At 43.8% G+C, this 25,134-nt stretch overlaps 1 protein-coding gene across 3 annotated transcripts in view; it reads left to right on the top strand.

The window, feature by feature from the left end:
• Positions 1–25,134, top strand: part of PLCB1 (phospholipase C beta 1) — a 323,139-nt gene that overhangs the window by 73,748 nt on the left and 224,257 nt on the right. For all 3 annotated transcript variants that reach the window (XM_030946647.1, XM_030946646.1, XM_030946648.1), the window contains exon 3: positions 13,087–13,155. In XM_030946647.1, the coding sequence (XP_030802507.1) occupies positions 13,087–13,155 (69 nt within the window). The remainder of the gene's footprint in view (positions 1–13,086; positions 13,156–25,134) is intronic.

Genomic DNA, 25,134 nt, shown 5'->3' with positions numbered 1-25,134 from the left:
AGCACAAATGAGTCTGTTCAACTCGTAACAAAAGTCGTACAAAATAGTGGAGGAAGTACTAAAATGCCATTCCTGCTGGTGCTTTCCCAGTGCCTGAATGATCTGTGTTCCTCCTTCAGGGCTGTAATGACAGGGACATGCAGGGCTGTGGCTGCTGAGCTCTCCCATCTTGGCCACGTACTTGTTGAGGAAATTAATCTCGTGTTTAATCTGGTTTGCGACTGTATCTTAATTTGTTTTGCTGCTGCAATAATTGGCTAAGGTTTGTTTATCCATAAGAGTAATTTCAAGTTTAATATAAAACTCCATCTCCTTCATCTTTTTAATTGGTCATGTTATTCTGTTCTCTTTTAATTGAAGTGGTAAACAATCCTTTTGAAAGGTTGAGGCTACTGAGAGAGACTAAGCCTCTACCAGCCTAAATAAAAACTTATTTCAAAGAACAGTTACACCCTGTTAGTATTTAAGAGACTTTTCTGTACCGAAAAAGGTAGATTTAGGATCTGGAGTGTCAATAAAGCCAGATTTTTCAGAGAAATGAAAGGTGTTTCTGCAATTTTTTTTCTGAATGGAAAATTGTATTTGCTGTGGGAAAGGAAGTGAGAATGCCATCCCACTGTCATATACCCACATTTCCAAAACTGTTGATACACAGATAAGTGTTTTGAATCAGGTTTGGAAGATCCTGGAGATAATCCAGACTAAAAAAGAAATATGAAATGTTGCATCATGTGTCTGAGGGGGGATTTTACTGCTTACAAAAGAGGCAAGTTTTGTAACAGGAATATATGTAAAGGTGTGGAGGAAAGAGTGTCACAAGTCCCTGTGTTTATTTGCTTGCTTTTGAGAGAATTGCAGTTTCTGCCAGTTTTGTGTTTGTCCATTATCAGGTAGAACACGTTTGTTGTGGTCATTCTTGACCCTTCTGTGAGATGCTCTGTGAAGTGTTGTATAAAACATCCTGCAAAAAAATAGGGGAGGGTGGTGAACTGTGAGTTTGCTTTTCCTGGGGAAGGATAATGAGAATCTGAGAGTCTGGTTTAACTGGAGAAAGTGTTTTTTATTGCATACACAGACCAGGAGATACGTGCCTAAAAACTTGTGTTCCTCTGCAAATCCCTATCTCTGTTTAATCCTGTAATTCTCATGCAGGACCTTGGACTCACAAACAGTAGTGGGAAAAAAAATCACCAAGTAGAACCCTAAATATCATAATTGTCATTATAAGGCTGCAAGGGCTGACCACAAAACACACAGACATGACCTTCTAGCAAGTTCCTGTTTATTTGCTCTCCCCCCACCACATGTCTTTTGCAGGGCTTAGCTGCCACCCAGGTTCTAATTATGAGTGCCTTGTGTCATCACCCCTCCTGTCCTGACTTACAGCCAGCCCAGCTGCGTGTCCTGGGAGGGATTTGTGAGGGTGACAAGCTGCAGATAAATTCTTACCAGTAAAATCCTGACCTGATGTGTCTGTGGACTAAAACCACAGTTGGTGATGCCACTGACCCCAGCCTCTACCCAAGCACTGTTCTCCTAAATAGATTTGTTGTCTCATTGTTGCTTTTCAAACCATCATTTTTCTGAGAGGAAAAAAAAAAAAGTTGTTTTTCTAATTTTCCTCTGTTTACTTTCCATAGCTCGAATAGTCACTTTGAAGATGTTAACAAAAATAGCTGTTTCGCAATCTATGTAATTACACAAAAATCATTCCTTTTCTAAGCATGTGAGTCTTTTTTTTCCCCAACTATCCTGCTTGTTACTCAATAATTGCACTTTTTGGTGTTGTTCTGGATGCAGCCTAGCCTGCTTTGAAAGACGTGCTAAATCATACCCTTGACTCCTAATGATAATTTCGTTACACGTGAAATTTTATTTAGAGAGAAACAAGACATTATTTAAGTTGCAAGCTTAACCACTTAGAAATTGTGAAATGCTAGATTCAACACTTAATTTCCCTTATGCATTTTGAGAATAACAGCATGCATATATACTCTGGGTTTTTAAGTTCATTGTGTGTGAAAGGAGATGTTTCAGTAGCTTGTCCAAACTGGGCTGTATTTTCACAGATGTTGTAGTCACAACAGACTGTTGAAATCCAAAGGTATTTTTCCAAGCAGGAAGGCATTAGATGTTCCCACATGCAAGAGGTAGCTGGTATTCTGGAGCATGCATGAAACATTTCCCAAAGCATTTCTGATTCCCACTCATCTCTTTGGCTAGGATGTGCCTTATTTCAGAAATTGCAGCTTCATTTGAGGAAATTGGTGAAATCACCTTGGCTGCTACATTAAGAATAATAAGAAGCAACCCACCCCAGCCCAGGCAATCACCCAGCAGGATTATTTCATGCTGAGTGGTTCAAGTCTGGAAAAGAAACTCAGAGCTGACATCCAGGTTGTGTCAGGGAGGGCACTGGAGAAGTGAGATGATTTTTCTGGCAGTATGAGATACAAATGGATTCAAATCAGTGTGTTTGGGTGTTATTCAGGCTTGCAGGTTGGGTGTGCCATGAAAAATGCCCCTGAGGTTTTTAAAAATTGTGATTCACAGAGGTTTGGGGGACCTACAAAGTATTTGGGTCTTCTCCTCCTTTTGCTTTTCCCTGTCAGGACTGACTCCTTCAATACTTTCTTCAAGTCATGTTTCAGTCACCTTCAAGAACATGAACTTCCTTTTGCAAAGTCAAGAAGTCTTGGTGTGCTGCTGATGGGGGAAAGGTACTTGGAATAATTATGCTCCAGAGAACAGAACTGAGAACATTTCTGGGGGAGAAAACAGCAACTGCAGTCAAACGAGCTGCTAAATAAAGAAACATCATTAGACAGCAGGGCTAACCTTGGCTTTGCTGCCTTGCTTTTAGTTCCACATAGTAGGAGAAAATATAAACAGGAAAGAGCCAAAGAGTGCCCTGATAGGAGAGGAAAATATCTTCTTGTGTCTTCTTGCATCTGTGCTGCCAACAAGACACAAGTTAGAAAAGCAAAAAATCCCCATCTTGTAACAGCCCCAAAGTGCTGGATTCAGGCAAGGAATAAAATGCAAAGTTCAGAGTATGCTGAGTATAATGGAACCATTGGCACACTTCAGGTGTAGGCTGAAGTGAGTCCCTGTTAAGAAAAGTGTGTTCTTCAGTTTGATGAAGGATAAGAAGAGCTAATCTGTACAGGTTTTCTGCTGAATTCCAGCTTGGTTCTGTTCTGTGTATGTGCCTTTGATGCTCAGAGCAGCTGGCTCCTGCTGGAGAGGAGAGAGGAGCTGGTAATTGAGGCCTCAGTGTGGTGTAGGGCAAAATATTTTGGGAAACATGGCTTGGCAAGAATTCAAGGTCTTCCAACAAGTTGCCATTGCCTTCATCTCTGTTGTGTTTGCAGAATGACCCGTATTTCCTCACTCAGTGTAAATCCCAGTTTCAGGCACAGCTGCCAAGACTAAAAGTATCTGAGGCATGCACATGCAAATACTTCAATAAAAATAATTTTCCAGCTCTAGTTAGAGATTTATAAAATAATGGTGAAGAATATTATGCATTCAGATTAATAGCAGATGAATGTAAATTAAATCTGTAGAGATTCACCCACTGATTCTGGTCTGGAGGTTCTTTTTTTTGTTCCTTTTTTGCTTTGATTTTTAAGATGCACTTATCCATAAACCCTGAGAGCATGCAAAAAATAATAATGATCACAGCTTGTAAAGAATAAATTAGCAAGAAATTCTTACTCCCCTCTAATTAATTCCCTAATAAACACCGAACAAGTAACTGTTTTAAACTCACTTATATTTACAAGGTAAGCAGCAAATGGAGGTAATAAGGGAAATTAAAGTGTGGCAGCAGCAGGTGAAGTGAAAAGGGGCTGTGGGAGGATGGAGTGAGTTTGTGCCTCAGCACAGGGAGGAGAACATGGAAAATTGCTGCCCAGCCCCTGCACTAGGGACTGTGCATTTAGAAGAAGCAAAATAGGATTTACCTCAGAACAAAGCAATGCTTCCTTAGAGAGCTGTTGTGCCCTCACCTGCAGGTTTCTCATCTCTCTGGTGTGCATGGACACCTTCAGCTGATGCTGTTTGTCTGCTTCATCCTCCCTGAGAGCAGCAAACAGCCCAGGATCTGGCTGGGAAAAGCTTTTCCCTCTGCACGTGCAGCTTCTGCTGCCTTTCCTGAGGCTCATCTAAGGAGCCTCGAAGCAGAAATCTCCTCTGAAATTGTTGGAGTATCAACACTTGCCAGATAGGTCACTTACAAATTAGCATTTAATGAATTACTCTCTGAACTATCCTGTGGTAACTTTGCAGATAAAGCTGCCTGGTGGTTGGAGTAGTGAGAATGCAAAGATGCAGCTGTAAATAAATACAGTTCCTTTAGATCACTACTGGAGAAAAACATTTTCTGTGCTCTATGTTTATGGATGTTGTGTAGTGCATGTGTTAGTATTCAGAAACACATCTCAAACCCCTTTTTAAAAGTGATTTTTGCTTTCAAATTCTGAAGAAAAAAAGTAGTCCCAATTTTGCCCACACTTATTAGAATCCATATAACTCAGTTCTTATTTCTTTCTAGATTGAATAGCTCCTCTTCCTCTCAGCTGATTACACAATGCATGCATTTATAGGCAATAATCATCCCCTCTTGGCTGTTTGGTGGAAGCCAAGCTCTGAATCTCTTCTAACAAGAGCTTGTGCTGGGTTCTGTGATCACTTCTGGAACATTCTCTGCAGCTCCCTCAGGTTGAATGCACCTCAGAGTACTGGTGACCACAGTTTGGGATGATGACTTGCCAGTTCCAGCTCATGTCAGTAATCAGAATTCAGGCAGAGGAAAGCTTCCTGTGCAAAGGAAAAAGAAAAGTTAGAAATTGAGGTATGATCTGGCCAGCAAGTTCATGCTGTCTCTTTTTTTTTTTTGTTTTCCTTTATGTGATTAATACTCCTTTCATCATCTCCTCCAAAGCTTTGCCTGTCAGACTTACATGCATGCAGCTGCTGGGTTTATTTCTCCTCCCTTTTCTGAAATTATAGGTGCTTTGAGTTCTTCCCAGTCTCCAGGTTTTGCAGGGTTTCAGCTGCTGTTGTTAGTGCTCCAGCAGCATGTTATAGCTGGAGTCTCCAGCTGGAATTGTGCCTGGCCCCTGGATTTCCAGTTCAGTAACACATGCCAGGGCTGTAGCTGGAGGAGCTGGCCGGGATGTGCATTCTGCTTCCATGCAGTTTTTAGTGCATTCTCTTTATCCATGCATGGAAGTGGCAGGCCTGTAAGTAGGGCATCGATGTGTTTGTGCCTTAACATTGAAACTCCCTGTGCTCTGTGGGGAGCAGAGCAGCTCCAAGGTCCTGATCTCCCCACTGTGTTACATGTAGATCTGTAAAAAGCATTTCTTGTTTTGGTACAGACAAGCCAAATGCTCTGTGCCGTTGACATGAATGTGCAGTCTCCAAACCCCTCCACAAAACCCAACTAGTCACAAGGAGCAGAATACTCCAGAGCAGTGCAGGTCTGCCAAAAACACCCTCACCTGCTGAAGTGCTTCTAACATCAAACAGCCAGAGCCATTAATTCGTTGATATCTGTTTAGATGCCTCCAGCTTAGGCTGCATGCATTAAAAAAAGGGCTTTTCTAAAGTTCAAAAGCCTTGAATCTCATTCAGTCTTGGAAAACACTTATGTTGATGGACAGAGTTTCCTGAGGAGGAGCTGCACTGTCAGGTGTGGTAGAGCAAGAGTTGTGCAGTGGTTTTCCATGTGGGGTGAAAGTCTCTGCTCCTGCTGTTCACTGTTTGGGGCACTCTGTTGAAAATAATACATTTTACTTGCTTCAAAGGAAAAAACCATAATCTCTGTGTAGTCTGTGATCCCCTGTCAGTGGGAAATAATGGCATGAGAATATCACCCTCAAAATATGATAGATCCCTTCTTGGGCAGGCATTTAATCATCATAATCATACATGTTTTGAGTTGTGATTTGAAAGAAAAAGTTTCTTAATAGATATATTGCTTTTTTTTTTTTTTTAATATACTGCTTAAACTTCAATTCACTGTACTCTTCCCTGTGACTCTAAAGCTACAAATTGCCAGGTTATTCTCAGTTGTGTGAATAAAAATCAGTCAAGTACCATTATGAGGGCTGCCTACAAGGTGCTTTTGTACTTTCTTCTGGAGCAGGTCCTCCCCCAGCTCTTTTCATTTTTGAACATGGCTGCACTTCATGAATTCTCCTTTTGCTCCTGTTTTTCCCTGCCTGTGTGAGTGGGACGAGCAGTGGTGCGAGAGCAATTTTAGCAGATCCAAACCAGTTCCAACCAGCTACATTCAAGGCGTTCCTGTCCATATCATTCCCACTGCATGCTGCAACAAACCCAAGCTGTTTGGATGAGAAACTTCTGAGTTTGAGTGTTCTTGTGGTGGAGCCTTTCCTGGAAAAGGAGAGCAGTGGGATAAGGAGATGCCATGTTCGTGAAGGATGTGGGATTCCTCTGTCCTGCTGGGGGATCCCTTCACAGACCCATTGCTCCTTTCATTCACTGACTGTCGTCTGTGTTTAGGCTGTAAGGTTAAGGACTGGGGCTTGGTTTTTTGGAGTATGTACTGACACTGACTGAAGGGGAAGTGTTTCTATATACCAAGCTGAGCTTATACCCTGTCAGCACTGGTGACTTTGGACTGATCTTGTAGCATCAGTTGGCTGAGACTGATGGGTGGCTGAAGTCTTACCTGGTATGGCAATTTCCTCTTTTTCCACTGTTCTAACACCTGGGATGATGGCTGATAAGAGCATGCTGAGTCTTCCCTGTGTCCTTTGCCTGTTTGTGATAGTCAGCTTGCTGGGATGAAGGCAGCAGCAAATCTTTACTGTGTTCTTCTGCTCCCCGTTTCTTTGCACTCAGATTTGTATTGTTCAATCTCTATGCCCGTTTCTAGGCTGCTCAGCCACAGCATCTGTAAATCCAAGTAAATGAAATTTTCCTTTGATGAAGCAGCAAAGAGCTCTATGCATAGCTGCAGAAGAATTGTTTCGCTTTCATTATTAAAAGGGCACTTAGCATAAAAATTCCCTCTCATTTTTGTCCTAATAGCTCAATGTTTTATGCTTTATATAAACCACAGATCATTTTCCCTGTACTAGAAGATATTGCTGTTCTTACAACTCCAGGGATACATTGAGAGACTCTGTGTTATTAAGATAGCCGAAACTTTTCAGTTTGGGGCTTGTTTTTCCAGAGGAATGCTTCCTATGGGGCCTTGCAGGAGGGATGTCATCCAACTCTGCTTGGAAGTTCTTCCTAAAGTGCCAGGAAACCTTTCAAGGTGTTTAGAGCTCATTCCCAGAGCAGTTGAGTCAAATAATAAATGCTGGTTCTTGCCTTGCTGAGGCCCCCAAGTCTTTTAGAATTAAGAATTGGTGACCACCCAGTAAAGATTAGCATGAGTTCAAATTTACAGATAATACATTTTGGGTAGTAAGAAATTCTGTTCTCATTCTGGTCAAGTGATTTTTGGAAAAACGTCCATTCTCTGTGATACCAAGCCCCACGGTTCTGCCATTGTTGAGCAAGGCCAGTCCAGACCTGGACAACCATGGGTTTAAAGCAGGGTTTAAACCCATCCCTTCTTGTTTTCCAAGCTGCTGTTCTGTGTCAGAGGAGCACATCAGTGTCCTCTCTCCCAGTTCTGTCACTCCCTGCCTCAGGGGATGTCCCTGGTCACCCTCGGGGGATGTCCCCTGTCACTGCAGCTAACAGAACAAATGGCAGCAGTGCTCCCCAGCTCCTCAGGAGCTGCTGCTGACAGACAGTCCCCTCTGCTGGACCCTCCTCTCCGGGGCTTTGGGAATTCCCTGGGGTGTGAGGTGAACTGGAACAGGCCTGACGTGGATGAGCTGTGGGGATTTTCTGCCAGGGCTCGTTGGCCCGAAAGGAAAAACCTGCGAAGCTTGGATTGTGAGTGGAGCAGTGGAGGCAGCAGTGTTTGCTGTGATTCCCCTCATGAACAGCTGTGTCTCCCACCCAAATTTTCATTCCATGTGCCAGGGTGGTGGATTTGCTTTGGGCTTTGCATTTTGTAATAGATGTTTAGAACGCAGAGAATTCAGAAGCCACTTTAACCAAGTTGAAATTTTGTGTGCTAAGAGCCTTTGTTCCATCATTTGAGGGCCTTGCTGCTGCTTTATCCATCACCTGCAAGGAGCTAGAAGGAGGTCTGGTTGCTTTGCGCAGATTGGCAAGTTTAGCATTAATAACATAATTTTTAATTTTTTCCTTTGAGAAGAGTGTGGGCTGGTAACAAAGTACTTGTGAAGGACAACTGTGCAGCCCAAGACTTTGGTGCTGTTGAGGAGAGTTCTGCTGTTGATGGGAGATGTACGTGCCGCTCTGCTGCTGCCTTACTGACACAGCCCATCGTTCTGATGCCCAATAATTGAATTGTGTGCTGCCAGGAGGAAGCATGGAGACAGCTTCTTCAGGGACTGTCTCTCTCTGGTGGGATGCAGCTTATGAATTATATAATGGCACTTTTGGGGAAGCACAGCTCCAATTACAGTCATTGACAGCCTTGCTGTTCCTACTTGTAGCTGTCGGTGCAGGTTTCTGTTAAATCACTTTCACCAGTCCTCCACGGTTTCCCTTTGGGATGAGGAGACAAATTGCTGTGTTTCATTCAATTTATTCTCATTGATAATAAGAAAAATAGGTATGCTCTGAGCAGGGGAATGATATGTGACATCTCCTAGCTCTGCAAGCACCCTTTTGGAACTGGCACTAGGTGTTCAATCCCACTGTGGAGAAATTCATCCTAGAGTTAATCAGTGTGGCTGATGGATCACTGTCCAAACCCCTGAAATCTGAGTGAGGAGTATTCCATAAGTGGCTGTAAGTGGATGAATTTCCATACCTATTTACCTGAGGTAGTTCTTTAGCATAGCTTGTCCTTTCTTTGTCACTTGTAAATTCTTCACACAGGGTGGTCAGACGCTGCAGTGGCTGCCCAGGGAGGTGGGGGAGTCACCATCCCTGCAGGGGCTTGGGGAAAGCCTGGACAGAGCACTTGGTGCCATGGTGGTATTTGGTCAAAGGCTGGACTCTGTGATCTCAGAGGTCTTTTCCAACCTAAATGATTCTGTAATTCTGTAATTGCTCCTCATCAGATTCAAGTATTGTTCTTAATGCTTTCTTTCTGACATATTGGTAGGACAGTAGTCATGTGGTTTTATTTAAAATACCATTTTAAAAATGCTGAATAAAATAAATATAGCATAGAACTGCATACATTTTTTTCTTCTAGAGATATTCAGTGCTTTCATGTTCGGAGACTGACAATACAGAGACTTGCAATATTAAAGCACTATTTCATTTTGTTTAGCTATTCCCAGTAGAAAGTGTTGTTTGACTCTCTGTTTGAAGTTTGTTTCAGCAAATTGGCTTTGCCCTTTTGAAAACTTTGACCAGATGTTGCCATCCAGTAGCAATAAATGGTGCTTGTTTAGAAAACGGGCTTAATTTTCCAAAGTTTATTTTGCCAGCAGTGTATGGACCAAACTTTGAAGGCAGTTTTGCACCTTCTAGTAGACTGACTGGTAATAGTCAGAAGAATTAGATAAGCTTTCAGGCACACAATTTCTTCTTCAGATTTGAAACTGTGCAGCCACAGGTTTTCCAGCTAAGTGGAAAATGAGTTTACAGAGTTTAATTGGTTGGACCTTCTCCCTAAGTGGCACTGGCTGAGAGCTGTGCCATACACTGGGAAAAAAGAACATCCAGCCAGAAGGGACATGAAAACAGAGGCTGAACAGCTGAGGTCAGAGCAATGCACCACTCCTGAGCCATAATGAGTGCCTGCAGAAGAGTGCAATTATTTTTGTGAGGGATGTCTAGAAAGCAGCTGGCTCTCTGGACTAGCCCTGCTCTTGCTGGGTCTCCTTGACACAGTTCTGGGAGGTTCTGTAGCTGATCCTGCCCTCAGCCCTCCCTGCTGCTGCTGCTGGCTCTCTGGGAGAGCTCTCCAGTGGTATCCAGGAGAATTCCTGCTCTGGAGCTGGGGATGTGTCACAAGCACGTTCCCAAGGCACCATGACTCAAGGCATCATTTTGGGCAGTTTAAAATAGAAGAGAGCCAGATCCTCAGCTGGCATAAATTGGTGTTACTCTATTAAATTCAGATGGGCCTAATTACAAGTGCTCAAGCAGACACTGAGGGTTGCACAATCCATTGCTTTTGTGAGTGTGTGCTCACCCATAAAAGTGAGATTGCACAATGCAGCCCTCTCTGAATGCTCCTCTGTCTGGGCTGCTAATTGAAAACAAACATGGTAGGATTAGTAACTGCCCCAGATTTTTTATATAATGAATGATTGGAGGCATCTACCACTTGCATTAAGAGATGTTACTCTACTGTAGGGTTAAGTCCCAGCAGCAATGACTGGAGGTCTCTGCAAGCCCAACTTTTCTCTGTTTAGAGGATTTGCATTTTTGTTTCCCCTCCATGTGTTATGGCTTCCATGCCCCCTGCAACCCAGAGTGCATTTCCAAGCCTGGCTGGAGGAAGTCATTAACAAAACTCCTGTTTATTTAGGTGGAGGAGGGCTTGAGCTGTTCTGCTGCACAGGAAATGGGGCATTTCTTTGGCCACTGCTCAAGTGTATTTTCCTTTTACAAAAATCCCCCTGCGTTTTGCAATAGGGAAATAGGAAATTGTATTTCCTCTGACTTGCAAGGAAGCTGATCTCTGCCCTCTTAATTAGCTGTTTAAAAGATGAAAGCAAGTGCCTGGGGTGAGGGAATTCCAGGAGGTTTCTTTGAACCAAAGTACTAAGAAATGGCCCATTATGAATTTTGATTTATCCAAGCCCCACTGAACGCTGCCTGCAGAGGCACTTCCATGGATGCAGGTCCTGCTCTCATCTATTTATATTAATGATGTTGTCAGATAGGGATAGAAAGGATTCTGGGGATAGGATTACAAGCCCTGTGTTCTCTGGCAGAGAGGTGATAGGGCAGGAAGGCCATGAGGTGCATGTTCAGGGATCAGCCTTTCCCACAGCCCTGGCAGCTGGGCTGAGCCAAGTAGCCCCACAAAATCCACTTTTCCCTTACTCTTAGACTGCCCTTGTCAGCTCTTGCATCCTCAGGTGGTCACATTTTCTGCACGTGGCTTGCTGGCATGCAAGCAGCTTGAAAGCAGTAGTGAAAACTCCAAACCAGCCGTATGCCTGCTCATCCTCCTCCAGCTGGGAGGATGCAGGGCTGTTCAGGTCCTTGGGAGGGCTGGTCATTGCCTTTTCCTTTTTTTGTGTCTGTTTTTCATGTGTGCCATTCCACTTAAAAGGGTCTTTTTGTGTTAGGGAGGTCTAGTTGCACTTTTGTAAGTGACTAAATTACTAATTCTGTTAGTTGTTCTTCTCTTTTTTAAAAAACCAAAATACCAGACAAATAAAAAAAAGCTTTTGAAATTCACACTGTGTGGCTCAGCATCTCTGTGATCTGTAAGATCCATTTTTCTTCAGCATATTTAATTTCCCTCATGTGTTTGCTGCTAAAGCCTTTCTTTTTAGTGCTCCTTAGTCCTTTCAGTTGGGGAAATCTGATTTTTATGATCTGCATGTGCCTGGAGCTTCTGTGGAACATTTCCCCATGGGCTTGAGACCACTTTGGTGTGTGGGTATTATTGGGTGTTGTAAATATAATTCCTGTTTCCCACCTGAGTTCTTGCTCCAAGTGTGATAAACTCATATGTGGCTCTGCCATATTCCATAGTTTTCATTCCTGCCAGGATCTTCATGGCTGTATGGCTTACCTCAAAGTTAAAAGGACTCAAAGCCCTCCAGTGCATTAATTGTGAATTGTTTTTGTTTAAAGTTTCACCTGCACTGTCAGAAGAGTGCTCGTGTCCATATGCCCTGAGCATTGGTGGAGTTTGGGTTATTTCCACCTTTTATCTCCCTGCTTCTTTCTAATCTCTGCAAGTTTTGATACTCTTGTCCTCTTTCAGGCAAGTGAGAGCATCTTAAATAACCATCTCAGAAGTGCAGGTTTCCTCTAAACAGGCTCCATGAAGAGGGGGGAAAGTGTTCATGGAGCTCAGCAAGTGCTAGGACAGAAGGGAATTGGGATTGCTGGGGGGCACAGAGGCAAATGTGATCACTGTACAGTCACATGAAAATCTGTTGGTACAGTTTGTCTTAGTAGAAAGCAAAGCTCTGCAAGAGCTGGGCAGGAGTAGGTTCTGTAAAACAAAAAACAAATCAGGATCCCAAGTAACCCTTGGCAAAATAACATGTCCATCTTTTTGTTTTCTTTGGAATTGAAAAGAAAAGTAATGGCTTTGTCCAGCACACAGATTTCAAGTTCCCTGCCCAGCAGTGCAGTTGCTGCTCTGGAAGGCTGAAATGCTTGGCAGTGGAGTGGCTCTCCCTGCAGTGTGGCCACACTCCTGCTGGAGTATTTCAGATTGGGAGTCGCTCTGCTCCAGCATCCATCCTCCTCCCAAATGCTCAGATCAGGGAAAGGGATTCTTCATGTTACTTGTGTGTAGGGGAGGGCAAGAATGTGCCCAACAGAAGCTGTCATGATGTGCCAGCTTTGTTGTATAACCCATAACGCAGGAGTAGCACACAAGCTATGAAATGCCTGTCAAAAAGTGCCTGTGTCTTACTGAGCAGCAGTCACTAAAATTTTTGAACCTTGTTATCATTACAGATAAAACACTTCTTGGGGTTTATGAGCACTTTTCAAAGTGTTCTGGCAATAATAAAGCAAGTTTCCTATTGCAGAGGCAGGGTTTTCTGTTTGTGACACTGCCTTTTGTCATGCTGTGACAAGCATCAAAATGCTAAAATTGTATTAAAAGGATTAAAGCAAAAGCACAGCAGCTGCTGTTTAGCAATCCAGGAAATCAGCTTGACTCCCATGGCTTCTCTATAACCTATATATCCTAGGGGAGCTGCATGGTGCTGCTGTTGGAGTTGCCTGGGTGCACCTGAGCTCTCCTGGAAGCTGATCTCCATTTGGACAAACAGATGTGGGAAGTGGGACACTGATAACACAACAAGGCTTCTTGAATAATGTAATAATGACTTGTTTTGCAATTTTTCCTTCTAGGAGACTGAGCTGCTGGATATCAGCCTTGTCAAAGATGCCAGATGTGGAAAACATGCCAGAGCTCCCAAGGTAGGAATTCTTGCTGTGTGCTTTTCTTGTTACATTGATGACCTGGATAAAAAAGAATGGGAATTATATGCAGGAATTGAAAAGAAGAAAAAAGTTCCCGCAGCTAAAGAGAATTGTTTTGCCTTTTCTTTGTGTAACACTGTTTCTGTTGAGAATTGTTGGGATTGTTGAGCTTTTGTCTTTGGATTCTGTGTGTAAAATCCATCTGGAAGCTCTGCTGGCAGCACGGGAGCAAAAATCCTGGTGTGTCAAGGTACACTTACACAAGTTCTTGGCTTCCCTGGTGGCAGGGAGCTGATATTTGTTTGAGTCCATGTTGTATTTTGTGCTGGTGATTTTCCTCTTTCAGTACCTCCTGAGGCCAAGAAGGAGGATTTGGGTCTGTTTTTTGAACTGCTGTCAGAGAGGTCGGGATATCAGCTCCCTTTGGGTTTGCCCTGATGGATTGTGCACTCATTTCCAGTCTCTACAGACAGCAGGCTGTAGATACAAGTTCTCTCTGGTGTTTTTGTTTGGGCAGACACAGCACATGAGAGGAAAAGCCCAAGCACTCAGCTCTGGAAGCAAGAGAGTGCCTCAGGGAATCCCAGGAGTGACAGGAAAAAAATGAAATCTCCCAGGGCCGGGAAAGTTTGGCCTTGTTGCTGCTTGGCCCTGATTGAACAGACCAAAAGAATGTTTCTCCCACTCTCATCTGGGGGGAGGAATATTCCTGGGTCTGGATGACCTCTATTCCTTGCAGCCCTGGGCCCAGGCACAGCCCCAGGGGCTGCTCAGCCCCCTGAGGGCCGTTAGGAATGGAAAAGGTTGTTTTTCTGTGCCAGAAAGCACTTGTAGTTATCTCTGAACAGACTATTCATATCTGGCTTTCAAAGCTCTCCATGTAGTGCTGGCAGCATTTTAAAGGCTGAGTTATAATTGAAATGCAACAGAAGTACTTTATGACATCCACATTAATACCAAATGAGTTCACCATGATTAATGGTTCTATGATGAATAGCAATAAAGTATTAACAATATCTAGAACATTATTTTAAAATGCTACCTGCTTTACAGAGGACATTCATGTTCTTCTAACAAAATGTTTTTAGCTAAAATTTATGCACAGCTATTGCCTTGGTGACTTTTATTTATTGGGTTACATAAAGGCTGGTTTTGTTAGAGCACGTTTCAGCTCTGACAGCAGTGGCATTAAACGAGGGGTAGGAGAAAATCTTGGCTCTCAGGGTGGTGAAATGCACCACCTGTGTAAATGAGCTGCCTTTTGTCATTGATTTGTGTGTGGGCAGCAGCTACACAGCACCTGGGCTGGCTGTTGATGGCATCTTGCAGATGATGTGAGCTAAAAGGCTGCGCTGGGGCCAGTGGTGCCAGCTGTGCTCTGATCCTGGGCTGGGGCTGGGCAGAGCAGCAGAGCGCCCAGTGTGTCACTAAAGAGCAGCTAAAGCTCAGCTTTACAAGGCAGGTAGTAGCAGGGATTGCACACAGGTTTCAGTAAAACTCCTGGGGTTTTGGCTGAAGAGCTCTGGGAATAGAGGATGCTCACCAAAGCTTTTCAGGGGCTCTTTTCCACAGCTCTGCTTCCAGCTGGGAGCACCCTCTGCTTTTACTGTAAACCAAGAGACTGAGGTGACATCACCCCTTCTGCCCGTGGTTTTGTACAATTTTTATATTAGGAGACTTCTGCCAGTTTACGCAAATTTTTTAATCTCTTCTCAGAATTCTAAGGGTAGATTTCACCCATGGGTTGTCATTACAAACTTAACGTGAATCTTTAAATCTCATTTGGTGTATTTCTGATCTACTGCTGCTTTTTGATAGAAATAAGTGTCTTTTTAAATAAGCCTTGACTTCCTCATTAAATAAAAAAGAGTAATTCCTTTTTATTTTTATAGTAAGCTAAGTTTCAGTGTCGTTAGCTTCACCCACAGTTAGTTATCAGAATGTGTGAGGTGTGCTGCCACACAGGCCACCAGCAAGAAATGGTTTTAGAGGACTGTAGGCAGTCCTGGTTTCCAAATTCATGCTGCATTCTGTGCACTGCCATGAGTATTCTTCATTTCTGGAAAAGGACGGAGAAGCACAAAGGGTTTTACTGTTTCTCCTTTTTTGGTTGATACTCAGTTTTCATGGTATTTTTCCATAAGTCCAGTGCTGTGTGTTTTGTGGTTGTTCTTGCATGGTTTTTGCACCTTCCTGGGTTTCTCATCCAGCTGGTCTGGTTGCTTTCTCCATCCCCTCAATGTTTAGCCTCGAAGGTTCCCTCGCAGGCACAGAAGTGCAGCTCTCACCCTGCAGTCCTCACATCCATGCGGCACCAGCAAGGAGCTGAGAGCACATTTTTGGGTGCTGCAGTGAAGGTGTGGCTGCCCCTGAGCAGGGCTGCTGCAGGGAGGGCCGGAACTGGGGTTTCTGACCATGTAGAAGGGAGTTTTTAGTGGGTACCAAGGCTCTTGATGCTCAGGAGATGAAAAGCAATCTACTGAAATGACCCTGAGATCCTGAGAAGCTCCAGCATCGCTTTCTTTTTGCACCTTGTCAGGGATGGCTCCTTCTGTCTTCAGCTGCTATTTTCAGAAATGGTAACAGAGTTTTCCATCTCAATGCAATATACATGCAAGGATGGTTCCTTGGTTGAAAGGCAAAATCTCAGGCAGCACAGAGCACTGCAGCAGAGCTCTGCACGAGGATAAAATTAAAGTCATATTCTGATGGGAACAAGAAAAGACACATTAATTGTGTATGTTAGGAAGAAGTGCCTCCATTCAAAGTAAAATGACATTTATGAAGAAGTGAGGGAATTATAAAATGATTATCAGGACTTTGCTTTTTAAGTTTGTATTAGAATCAGGTAGGAAAGGGAGCAAGAGGAATTTTGGGAGCAGGAGAAAATCACTAGTTGTGATGAAGCAATATTTTATTTCCCTTTATTTGCACAATGCCTGGTATTACCCTCTCAAGCTTTGGTTTAATGTGCTGCAAAATCAAATAACACAAAATATGCTTTTGTACCAGGAGGCATAGGAATAGCTATGAATATTCACATGCCTTCTGCAAAGCATGGAGGTGCCTCTCAAAAGAGTGTCCGTGCTCTTTAAAGGGAGCTGCAGCTAAAAATGTCAGGCACCAGTAAATACTGACAAATGAATGGTCAGGTGGTGAAAATTTGGCAGCTGCAAACATGCTCACAGGACTAGGGAAGTCACACTTTTTCCCATCTTGTATTTACTTTAGCCAATAACAGTTTCTATGGAAACTGAAATCTTAAGCAACTATATGTGTTTTTACTAGCAAGAAGAAATATCAGGATTAGTTGACAGGGAGAAGGAAATAACTCCATGGTAAATGCTCATATTGAACACTTCTGATGCATTTGATCAGTATGTTTTCCCTTAGCATCCTGTTTTCCCTCATAAATCATTCAGCAGGAAATGAATTCCTTTAAATAACATATACTGTGAAACCTGTAGGAGATGAAATTATGAATGATAGAATCACTCTCATGCCAAGATGTGTTTAGAGAGTAATCCCCAATTTTAAAAAATCTCGTGGCTCCCCCGCCCCAAGTTTTCTCACTTTAACAAGCAAGCTCTACAGAGAAAAATCATTCAGATGCCTGAATGTCAGAAGTTTGCCAAGGCTCCAACTGCTATTTTAATATCAGCACCAGCCTCTCTGTATTTGATGGCTTTTCTTGAAATGCTCAAGGGAGATGATTTTGGACCTGTCTCAGTTTTAATCCAAAAGCTGCTGTGGAAGGTTTCCTGGCTTCTAACGCATCCACAGAGGAAAAACAGCATTTCCTGAACTAGGGGGGCTCAGGAACTAAAAGGAAAACTAGCAAGGAAAGTCTAAATCCTCGTTTAGCTGAAAATCAGGTGATTTTGGGGGAAAGTGAGGATGTGCAAGTCCATTTGAACTGTCAGAGCTCCCCAGCCTGCAGTGTTTGCTGCTGTGCACTCCATGGCACTGACTGGGAGTCAGTGGGACTGACAATTGTGCAGGGACATTTAAGTTGTGTTTGGTAACACCCTGATCACACTGCCTGTGTGAAATGGCAGAGGATTTGGGTTTATTCCTGTCTGTGCTCTCAGTCCATGCCCTGGCAAAGCCATCTGTGTGCATGGCTGGCACAGGACAGCAGCACACCCACTGGCTCCTGTCACCCTGCTCGGAATGTCTCCATTCTGCCTCAAATGATGCTGTTATTTTTGCCTGCTGATAGAAATGCACGCTGCTTTCCCTTCAACAACCTTGATGCTAAATTAGAAAATGTAAATTATGCCGAAGCAGTGTTCTATTTCTGCCAAAAAGAAATAAAAATGGGATGTGCACGCAGCTCACCTTCTTCCCACTCACCTTGGGGATAACAGCGACAGCCACAAACATCCGCCCCAAATGTGTTTGTTCTTTTACATAACTGCTTTCCTTTTTTTCATAATAATGATTGAGTTGCATAAACATTTTGTCTAGGTTGAGTTTTCCTTAAGATGAATTTCTTTGTATGATATTTGGCCAGTGCACAGGCGGAAATGGAAGTGGTTTAAGTGCTGTGGGCCCTGAGAGTGAGGGGGCTTTTCCTTGGACCCTCCAGTGGCCCAAATTGGTGACTTTATTTTATTTGGGGAACTGGGACCATTTCAGCAGCATGTCATTCACTGTGTGACTTAGCTCTGTTTGGCCAGCTCATTGAAATCACTATTTACTAACATTCAGGCCATGGCAGAAATCACAGGGTTTTTTCCAAGGCTTTTTACAATGAAACATTTCCAGAAAGATTTAATTTTATTTTTGTCCCTGCTTGCTGACTGTTTCAGTTCGCTTTCTGAGCTGGTTGGTTTTATACTTTTTTGCTGCATTTAAAAAGCCTTCATCTTTTTTTGTTTGCCAAAGTTTGCAGCGCAAAGCCTGTAATAAGAAATTCCATATTTTAAGAAGCACAGAGACATCTTACAACTGTAATTTTAAAGCTTGACATTTAAATTTGAAAAGGTAGGCCCTGCTCAAGTAAATACGTGGTATTTGAGTTTCTGAAAAACTAGAAATTATTGGTAAAGCTGTGCTTTAAATGCTGCTGCTGCTTTTGGATAAACCTGTGTACATGCACAATTTATTTTTTTTCCTCTGCCCAGTGATCCAGGATAGGGATGTCTCATTCCTGCTTTCCCAGCTCAGGATGCTGATGAGCTGAGGGTGCAGCTGGGACAGGGTGTCCAGCCACGGCTGTCACAAACCCCCAGGCCCTGTCACTCGGGATAACCCTCACCTGAATCTGACAAATGGCATTTTTGCAGCAGCTGGCACAAGGTTTAAAAATCAGTGGGATGACAAAGTCATTTTGGAGGCACTTTTAACAATGCTAAGGTGTTGAAACTATCAATTTCCAGTATTGTCTGTTTGTTACCTTGCAGATCCATGTGTTACCTTTTAACTTGCACCAAGATCACAAAGTCTTGGGAAAGCACAGCCCTAGTGCAATACTAATGCAAAAACTAATAAATAAAATGTTGCTATCTGTAAAAATAAGGAATGCTCCATTTAGCCTGTCATGAACACTCAGTCTGGAAATAATTTCAAAATTTTTCACTGGAAAATGTAAAGGTACTCAATAACTGAACCATGCCAGTCTTTGCTTCGGAGCCATAATCTCCACCTAGAAATATTTCATACATATTAAAGTACATATTTTAGCAGCACTGTGGAGAGATCTGATGGCAGTGCAATACCCTCGAGCTTCAAAAGTAGGATCAACAGGCTCAAGTGAAAATGTCACAGCAGATGCATCCTTCTGCAACTGTTTAGAACAAATGATTAAAATTTTCCTGCTTTATTGGAAACCAGCTTGGTGATTTGTCATTACATCCCTTAGCTTGTAAACAGCCCTTTGGAGAAAGCTGTCAGGTTTTAATTAGTTGCAAAGGTTTGATATGCTTGTTGTCATCTGCATATAAATGGGGTTTTTGGGATCTCCTGATGGAGCTGTGGGGCTTTTTGGTCTGTGTGTGTGTCCCAAGGCATGGCTGTGCCACTGGGGCGCTCCAGCTGCACCAGGCACCTTGTAGGGACACAGGTGTCCTGCAAAGAGACCTCGACCAGTATTCCTGGGAAACATTTTAGTAGGAATGTGAGCAGGACCACAAATTCAGCTCCAGGTAAGGCAGTGAATGGGAGCAAACGTGAAGTACAACGCAGCAGCAAACTATGGATTTCCAGGGTAGTGGTATCAATATATTCATGTTAAACCCATTCTTCCAAAGCATCAGGCAGAAAGGAGACTTGTTTCTTTTGCTTTGTCTGCTGTGGATGTGCAAGAACATGGGCAAGTGCATCCAAATATCTGCCTGGGGTTTTTAATACAGTAGCTTATTTCTGAAACCAAACCAAACAAAGCTCCCTTCCTATTTAATTATAAATGGGATTATGCTACCAAGTAAGGCTTGCAAACAGTTCATTTTTAAATAAGTCCTGGGCAGTATTTTTGTGGTGATAACAAAAAAACCTTACAGCTGTATTGAGTGTGAGATGCTTGTCTGTGGCTGTCTCAGCTCTGTCACCTCACAAACTAATCCTGGTTAAATAAAATTATCAGCTGTTGCCACTGGGGAGCTCAGAGACTCTGCCACTCCTGGGCTGGTAATGAGCCATCCACGGGGGTGTTCCTGCAAAATGGATGGCACAGGGAGGCAAAATGGTTCTCTGTAGGCCAGAGCTACGAGAATATTTTGTGAGGGCCAAAAGTTGGCTTAATGCATTTTCCAACCCTTTGTGATTCACGAGAACAAAGTGCAGTGAATTCCTGGTGAAAACTGCTGTATGTTAAGACTGATACACGGCTATGCATAGTTTAGGAAGGTTTTTCTTACTGTGGGGGACATTGTGGGTTGAGTCTTTGCAAAGAGAAGCATTTCTGCAGCTGCAGACTGGAGGAGTGGAAGGAGCACAGATGCTCTCGCTGTGGCTGACCTGCACTAGCATTGCACAGAGACAGGAGGAAGAGCAGTTTCTGCATCTGCATCTTCCTCCCTGTGGTTCACAGCATTGGAAGTGTCCAATACCCCTCCTAAGTTGGCTTTAGATGGCAAAAGTCAGGTCTTTGGTGGGAAGGTTGACCTGCAGAGAAATCTGGTTTGTGAGTGTACATCTGTGTGATTCTTGGTGAGCAGAAACCATTTTAGGGGCTGGCTAAGAAAGCAGGTGAATGAAACATTGCCCAAACCTAGCCACTCTTGAGTATGAGCTTGCCTTCATACCCCTCAGGTGTAGGTTGAATGATGAACCAGCCTGAAATGTGGAGAATGTTACAGAAATGCTGCCAGAAATGTCTCAGTGCTCTGGGATTGTGGCATGGTGCAGAAGGGGATGATCCCACACTGATCTTACACTAAGGTTCAGGCAGCTTTCCATTTAGTTGGTACCACGGTCCTGAATTGCCAAGCAGCACAGAAAGAAACCTGAGTGTGTATCTGTAAGTGCAGCAATCTGTTAAAATGCAGGTTGGCCCTTTGAGAGGCATATTCCATGTGGTTTAGGTCTGTGAGCTTCTGAGCTACACTGTTTATCTGGGGGAGTTTGGATAAAGCACAGTTGCCCTTACTTTGGAGAAGAAATCCCCTAGGCTGGAAGCTTCTTAGGGAGCTCCTGGCTGTGATATTTTGCAGTATCCAGTTTCTTTCTTGTCTTTTGGAATCAGGATGAACTCAGATGTCGTTTAGAATCAGGCCTGGATGGAAGCTGATACTTTCCCTCCCTGTCTCCATGTTTGCGGCTCATTCCCATCAAGGGAGACTGGTTTCCACATACCAGACTTCCAATGGTGGTTAATTACCATAACACCTGTTACAACAGCATATCTTCTCTATATTATTTCCAGGAGGAATCCTAAAACAGGTGTCAGTATAACTTGCAAATACTAATACAGCATAATCTTGTTTAAATGCATGAAAGTTATGTCCAGTCCTGGTGCTAGGCCAGTGTTAAAACATAGTTTACTGCAACTGGTAAATAATTGGATTTAAAAAATATAGTTCAGAGGAAATGAGATCTTTCTGTTGTGTTGAAACACAGAAAAATTATTATGAACTCAGTCATTTTTGTAAGAAATTACTGTGATGGAAGGTTCTGGTAGTTCAGAGGAGCTGTGCTGATGGTGGGTCTGACTTGCTATATATCCCATGCTGATTTTCCCTTTTCTGAAACACATCCAGTATTGACAATGCCATAAGTGAAATTACACAAAGATTTTTTTGTTCTTGTGTCTGCTCGGAGTTAACCTCCTTCCTCTGAGATTAATGAAATACATTTAAAATAATTTATGTGATAAATTGTGTGCTGTACTTGGGAATGTTTAGCGTAAATGGCTTCAAAATGGTGTTTGCTAATGAAGTGGCAGAAGCAGAAAATCTGTGCTAGGTAAGGTCATGTATAAAGGGGAAACATTAATCTTGGAAATAATGGTTGTAATTTGCATGCTGTTAAAATGCTTAAGGAAGGACAAAACTGAATTCAGATAAACTGAAGTGTCTGTGTGAATGGCTACCCTCATGATGAGAGAATGGAAGAGGCGGATGTGTGTGGGGATGGCTGATAGAGCTGTGGGAGCTGGGATCTGCTGGAATCCTCCCAGGGCAGGGGGGCTCTGCTTTGGCTGCTGCAGAGAGCCAGATGCCCTTCAGAGGGTTAAGGACCAAAGCCAGCACAGGAAGGTTTCCTGCAGCACATTTTTGGTAAAACAGTCTAAACCTCCATATGGTTATCTGGCAGTTTGGGAGGGAAGGCTGATTTAGCTATCCCAGTTAGCCCAGTTTTACTGAGTTGTGCCTTGATAAGGACAAAGATCCCTTTCTGCCCTTGCTCCCAAAGCTGGCTCTGGGGATCTGCCCACGCTGCTGCTTCCATGCCCAGCAGCCTGGAGCTGCAGCCCAGCAGTTTCCCCCTTCCTTCTCTGAGTTTGCACACCCTCAGAGCACCCCGAGTGTGCAGGAGAGAACATCACCTTCTCCTCTGGGTTTGCACACCCTCAGAGCACCCTGAGTGTGCAGGAGAGAACATCACCTTCTCCTCTGGGTTTGCACACCCTCAGAGCACCCCGAGTGTGCAGGAGAGAACATCACCTTCTCCTGGGTTTGCACACCCTCAGAGCACCCTGAGTGTGCAGGAGAGAACATCACCTTCTCCTCTGGGTTTGCACACCCTCAGAGCACCCTGAGTGTGCAGGAGAGAACATCACCTTCTCCTCTGGGTTTGCACACCCTCAGAGCACCCTGACTGTGCAGGAGAGAACATCACCTTCTCCTCTGGGTTTGCACACCCTCAGAGCACCCTGAGTGTGCAGGAGAGAACATCACCTTCTCCTGGGTTTGCACACCCTCAGAGCACCCTGAGTGTGCAGGAGAGAACATCACCTTCTCCTCTGGGTTTGCACACCCTCAGAGCACCCTGACTGTGCAGGAGAGAACATCACCTTCCCCAGAAATATTGATGTGTTTGGTTAGGGCAGTGGTGAAGTGTTCCTTTCCAGCCATGGACTGTTTCTGCCAGGGTAAACATGCAGGGTGCTGGACAGAGGCAGGAGGGAGGGCAGCACAGGAGCTTGGTAGGGTCTTGTTTTAGTGATGAACATTTCAGGGCATGAACATTTCAGAACTGCTGCAGGGCTTTGGCTTTGCTTAGTTTTGGCTGGAAGAGGAGAGGTTCTTCTGGAGCTGCTCTCATATGGTCCTTCAGAGTTTCTGTGCAGTGGCCCAAGGCTCTGGGGTGCTCTGGGAGCTGAGGCTGCTGATGCTGTAGAGTTGGAATCTGATGACAGTGTTCAAGGCCAGTTTGGATGGGCTCTGAGCAACCTGGTCCAGTGGAAGGATGTCCCTGCCCATGCCAGGGGGCTGGAACAATGTGGTCTTTAAGGCTTCTCCCAACCCAAGCCATTCTGCAGTTCCCTGATGCCCTTGGTTGCACCTTCTCATTAGTGATGTGTTCATCATTGCCCCGTGTTTGTCCCTGTACTGCAAAGTGGCAGCACTTGTGCAGGTCTGAAAGGAGCTGTTGCTGCTGGAAGTTCTTGTAGGCATCACTGAATGTGATCTGGCTGCTTTTTAAGGCACTTGTAAGTTTGTGGCAGTATTTCAGTTGTGGGAAGTGATTTTGTTTTCAAGACTATTTTTTTCAACCTGCTGGAGTTAGGAGAGTTTCAAATGGTGGGAGGAGAAGTGGAATTATTTAACTGTTGCTTATATAATAAAAAAGGAGAACTTGCAAGCTGTGCTTAGGTCTCCTCATATTTTGATGATGCTTGGCTTTTCCTTTTGGTTCACATTTAAAGTGTTCTCTGAAAGCATAATCACTTGATATTGCTAATTTAAATGTTTGCATGTAACACTTGCAAATGGTGTAATTAAAAGGAAGCCTTTACTGGTGTTTTTAGGAATCAGATACCAGCTTGATTGAGAGCACTTAAATGTCCATGTGTTAGAAAGGGAAGGTACTGTGTTTTCTACTTCAACTGAAAACTTTGGATGAATTATGGGTGCCAAGGTAGAACTTATCAGGGTGTAAACAAACGTTACACAATCTCTGGTAGCTTTCTGCCGTCTGGCAAAACCCAGTGATTCTCAGACAGTCTTGTGCTCTTCACAGCAGTGCTGTGCTTGGCAGCGTGGGAGAGGCTGCCCACAGCTGGCAGTGCTGCCAGGGCAGGAGAGAAGCTGTGGTGCAGGAGCCACACACAGGTTCTTGTCCTCTCTCTCTGTGGGGACCAAAACAAACCCTTCTCCTTGTAGGGGATGGGGATGTGAGCTTCCCTCCCCTGCTCCCAGACCAGCTGTCTGCTGCTGGCACTGTGGGTACCTCCCGGTGGCTTCAGGAAATTCGGTGTTTGGGAGCTGTTTGAATATTCGGAATAATCTGCAGATGATCAGTTCTCAATAGCTTGAAGCAAACTGAGGAGGTTGTGAAAAGTGAGCACCCCCAGTGCTCCTGTCCAGGTTTGCTCAGTGCTGTTTGAGTTTCCTGTAACAATCAGCATCCACTGTGAACTCCCTTCCTGCTGGGAGAGGGAATTGCCTGAGCTGGGATTGCACATGCCATGGAAGGGAAGTGGATTCCTGCCCTGCCTGCCTGGAGCCTGATTCATCAGGGCTCTTGGCACTTGTAGGAAGGAGCCCTGCCATGACCAAGAACTTGTTTAGCACATCCAGGAAAGGTGTGATCCCAGGATAAGAGCTGGGAGACAAAGTGTTGTTTAAAGAGAAGTCTATATTAAGTAGCCAGAACTAAGATGAGTGATGAGAATGTAGAACTGTTGTCAGCAGCTTTCCCCTGAGTGGGAATTGTGCCTGTTAGTCATGCAGTTTATCCTGGTGATAAATCCAAAACTATTTGCAAGATTATTTAGGGTATGAGGAAAAAAAAAGCATTTTCCTTTACTCTTTGAGCTATGTCAAATGTGATACAAAGCTATTTGATCTAAAGTTATTTCAATTGTAGTTGAATATTAGAGACATACTTAGAATTCTAATGTGCTTATAAACCAGAGAAAAAGATGAGGAGAGATGTTTTTATTTGCATGAAAATAGTGAACCCCTGATGTAGACGCAGATGGATATTTTTCTTTGGGTGTGCATTGTCTATTGCCCCTGGGAGTACAGAATTGAATTGCATGAATACACAGTTCAGTCTGGCCAGATGGACGTGGTACAGTTGCTCTACCTGCTGCAAATAAGAGAACTGGAGATTAAAAAAAAGGCAAATTCTTGTTTTTCTCTGCTTTTCTGCATGGGATTATGGTCGAGAATTGCAAGGACCACCTTGCAAGTGTTAACACAGGCTCGGTGGTCTCAGCAGCACGGACACAAAACAAAAAAGCTAAAGGCACACAGCAAAAGCCTTCCTTGGAACCCATGTGCCCAGTTGTGCAGGGAGAGAGCTGGGGAGTGGATTTCATCCTCCCCTGAGCCATGGAGACAGCTGTTTACACAGCCAGAGTAG

This window comes from Camarhynchus parvulus, chromosome 3 (genome assembly GCF_901933205.1).
Source record: "Camarhynchus parvulus chromosome 3, STF_HiC, whole genome shotgun sequence".
Lineage (NCBI taxonomy): Eukaryota > Metazoa > Chordata > Aves > Passeriformes > Thraupidae > Camarhynchus > Camarhynchus parvulus.
This window is presented reverse-complemented; position numbering and strand designations above follow the sequence as displayed.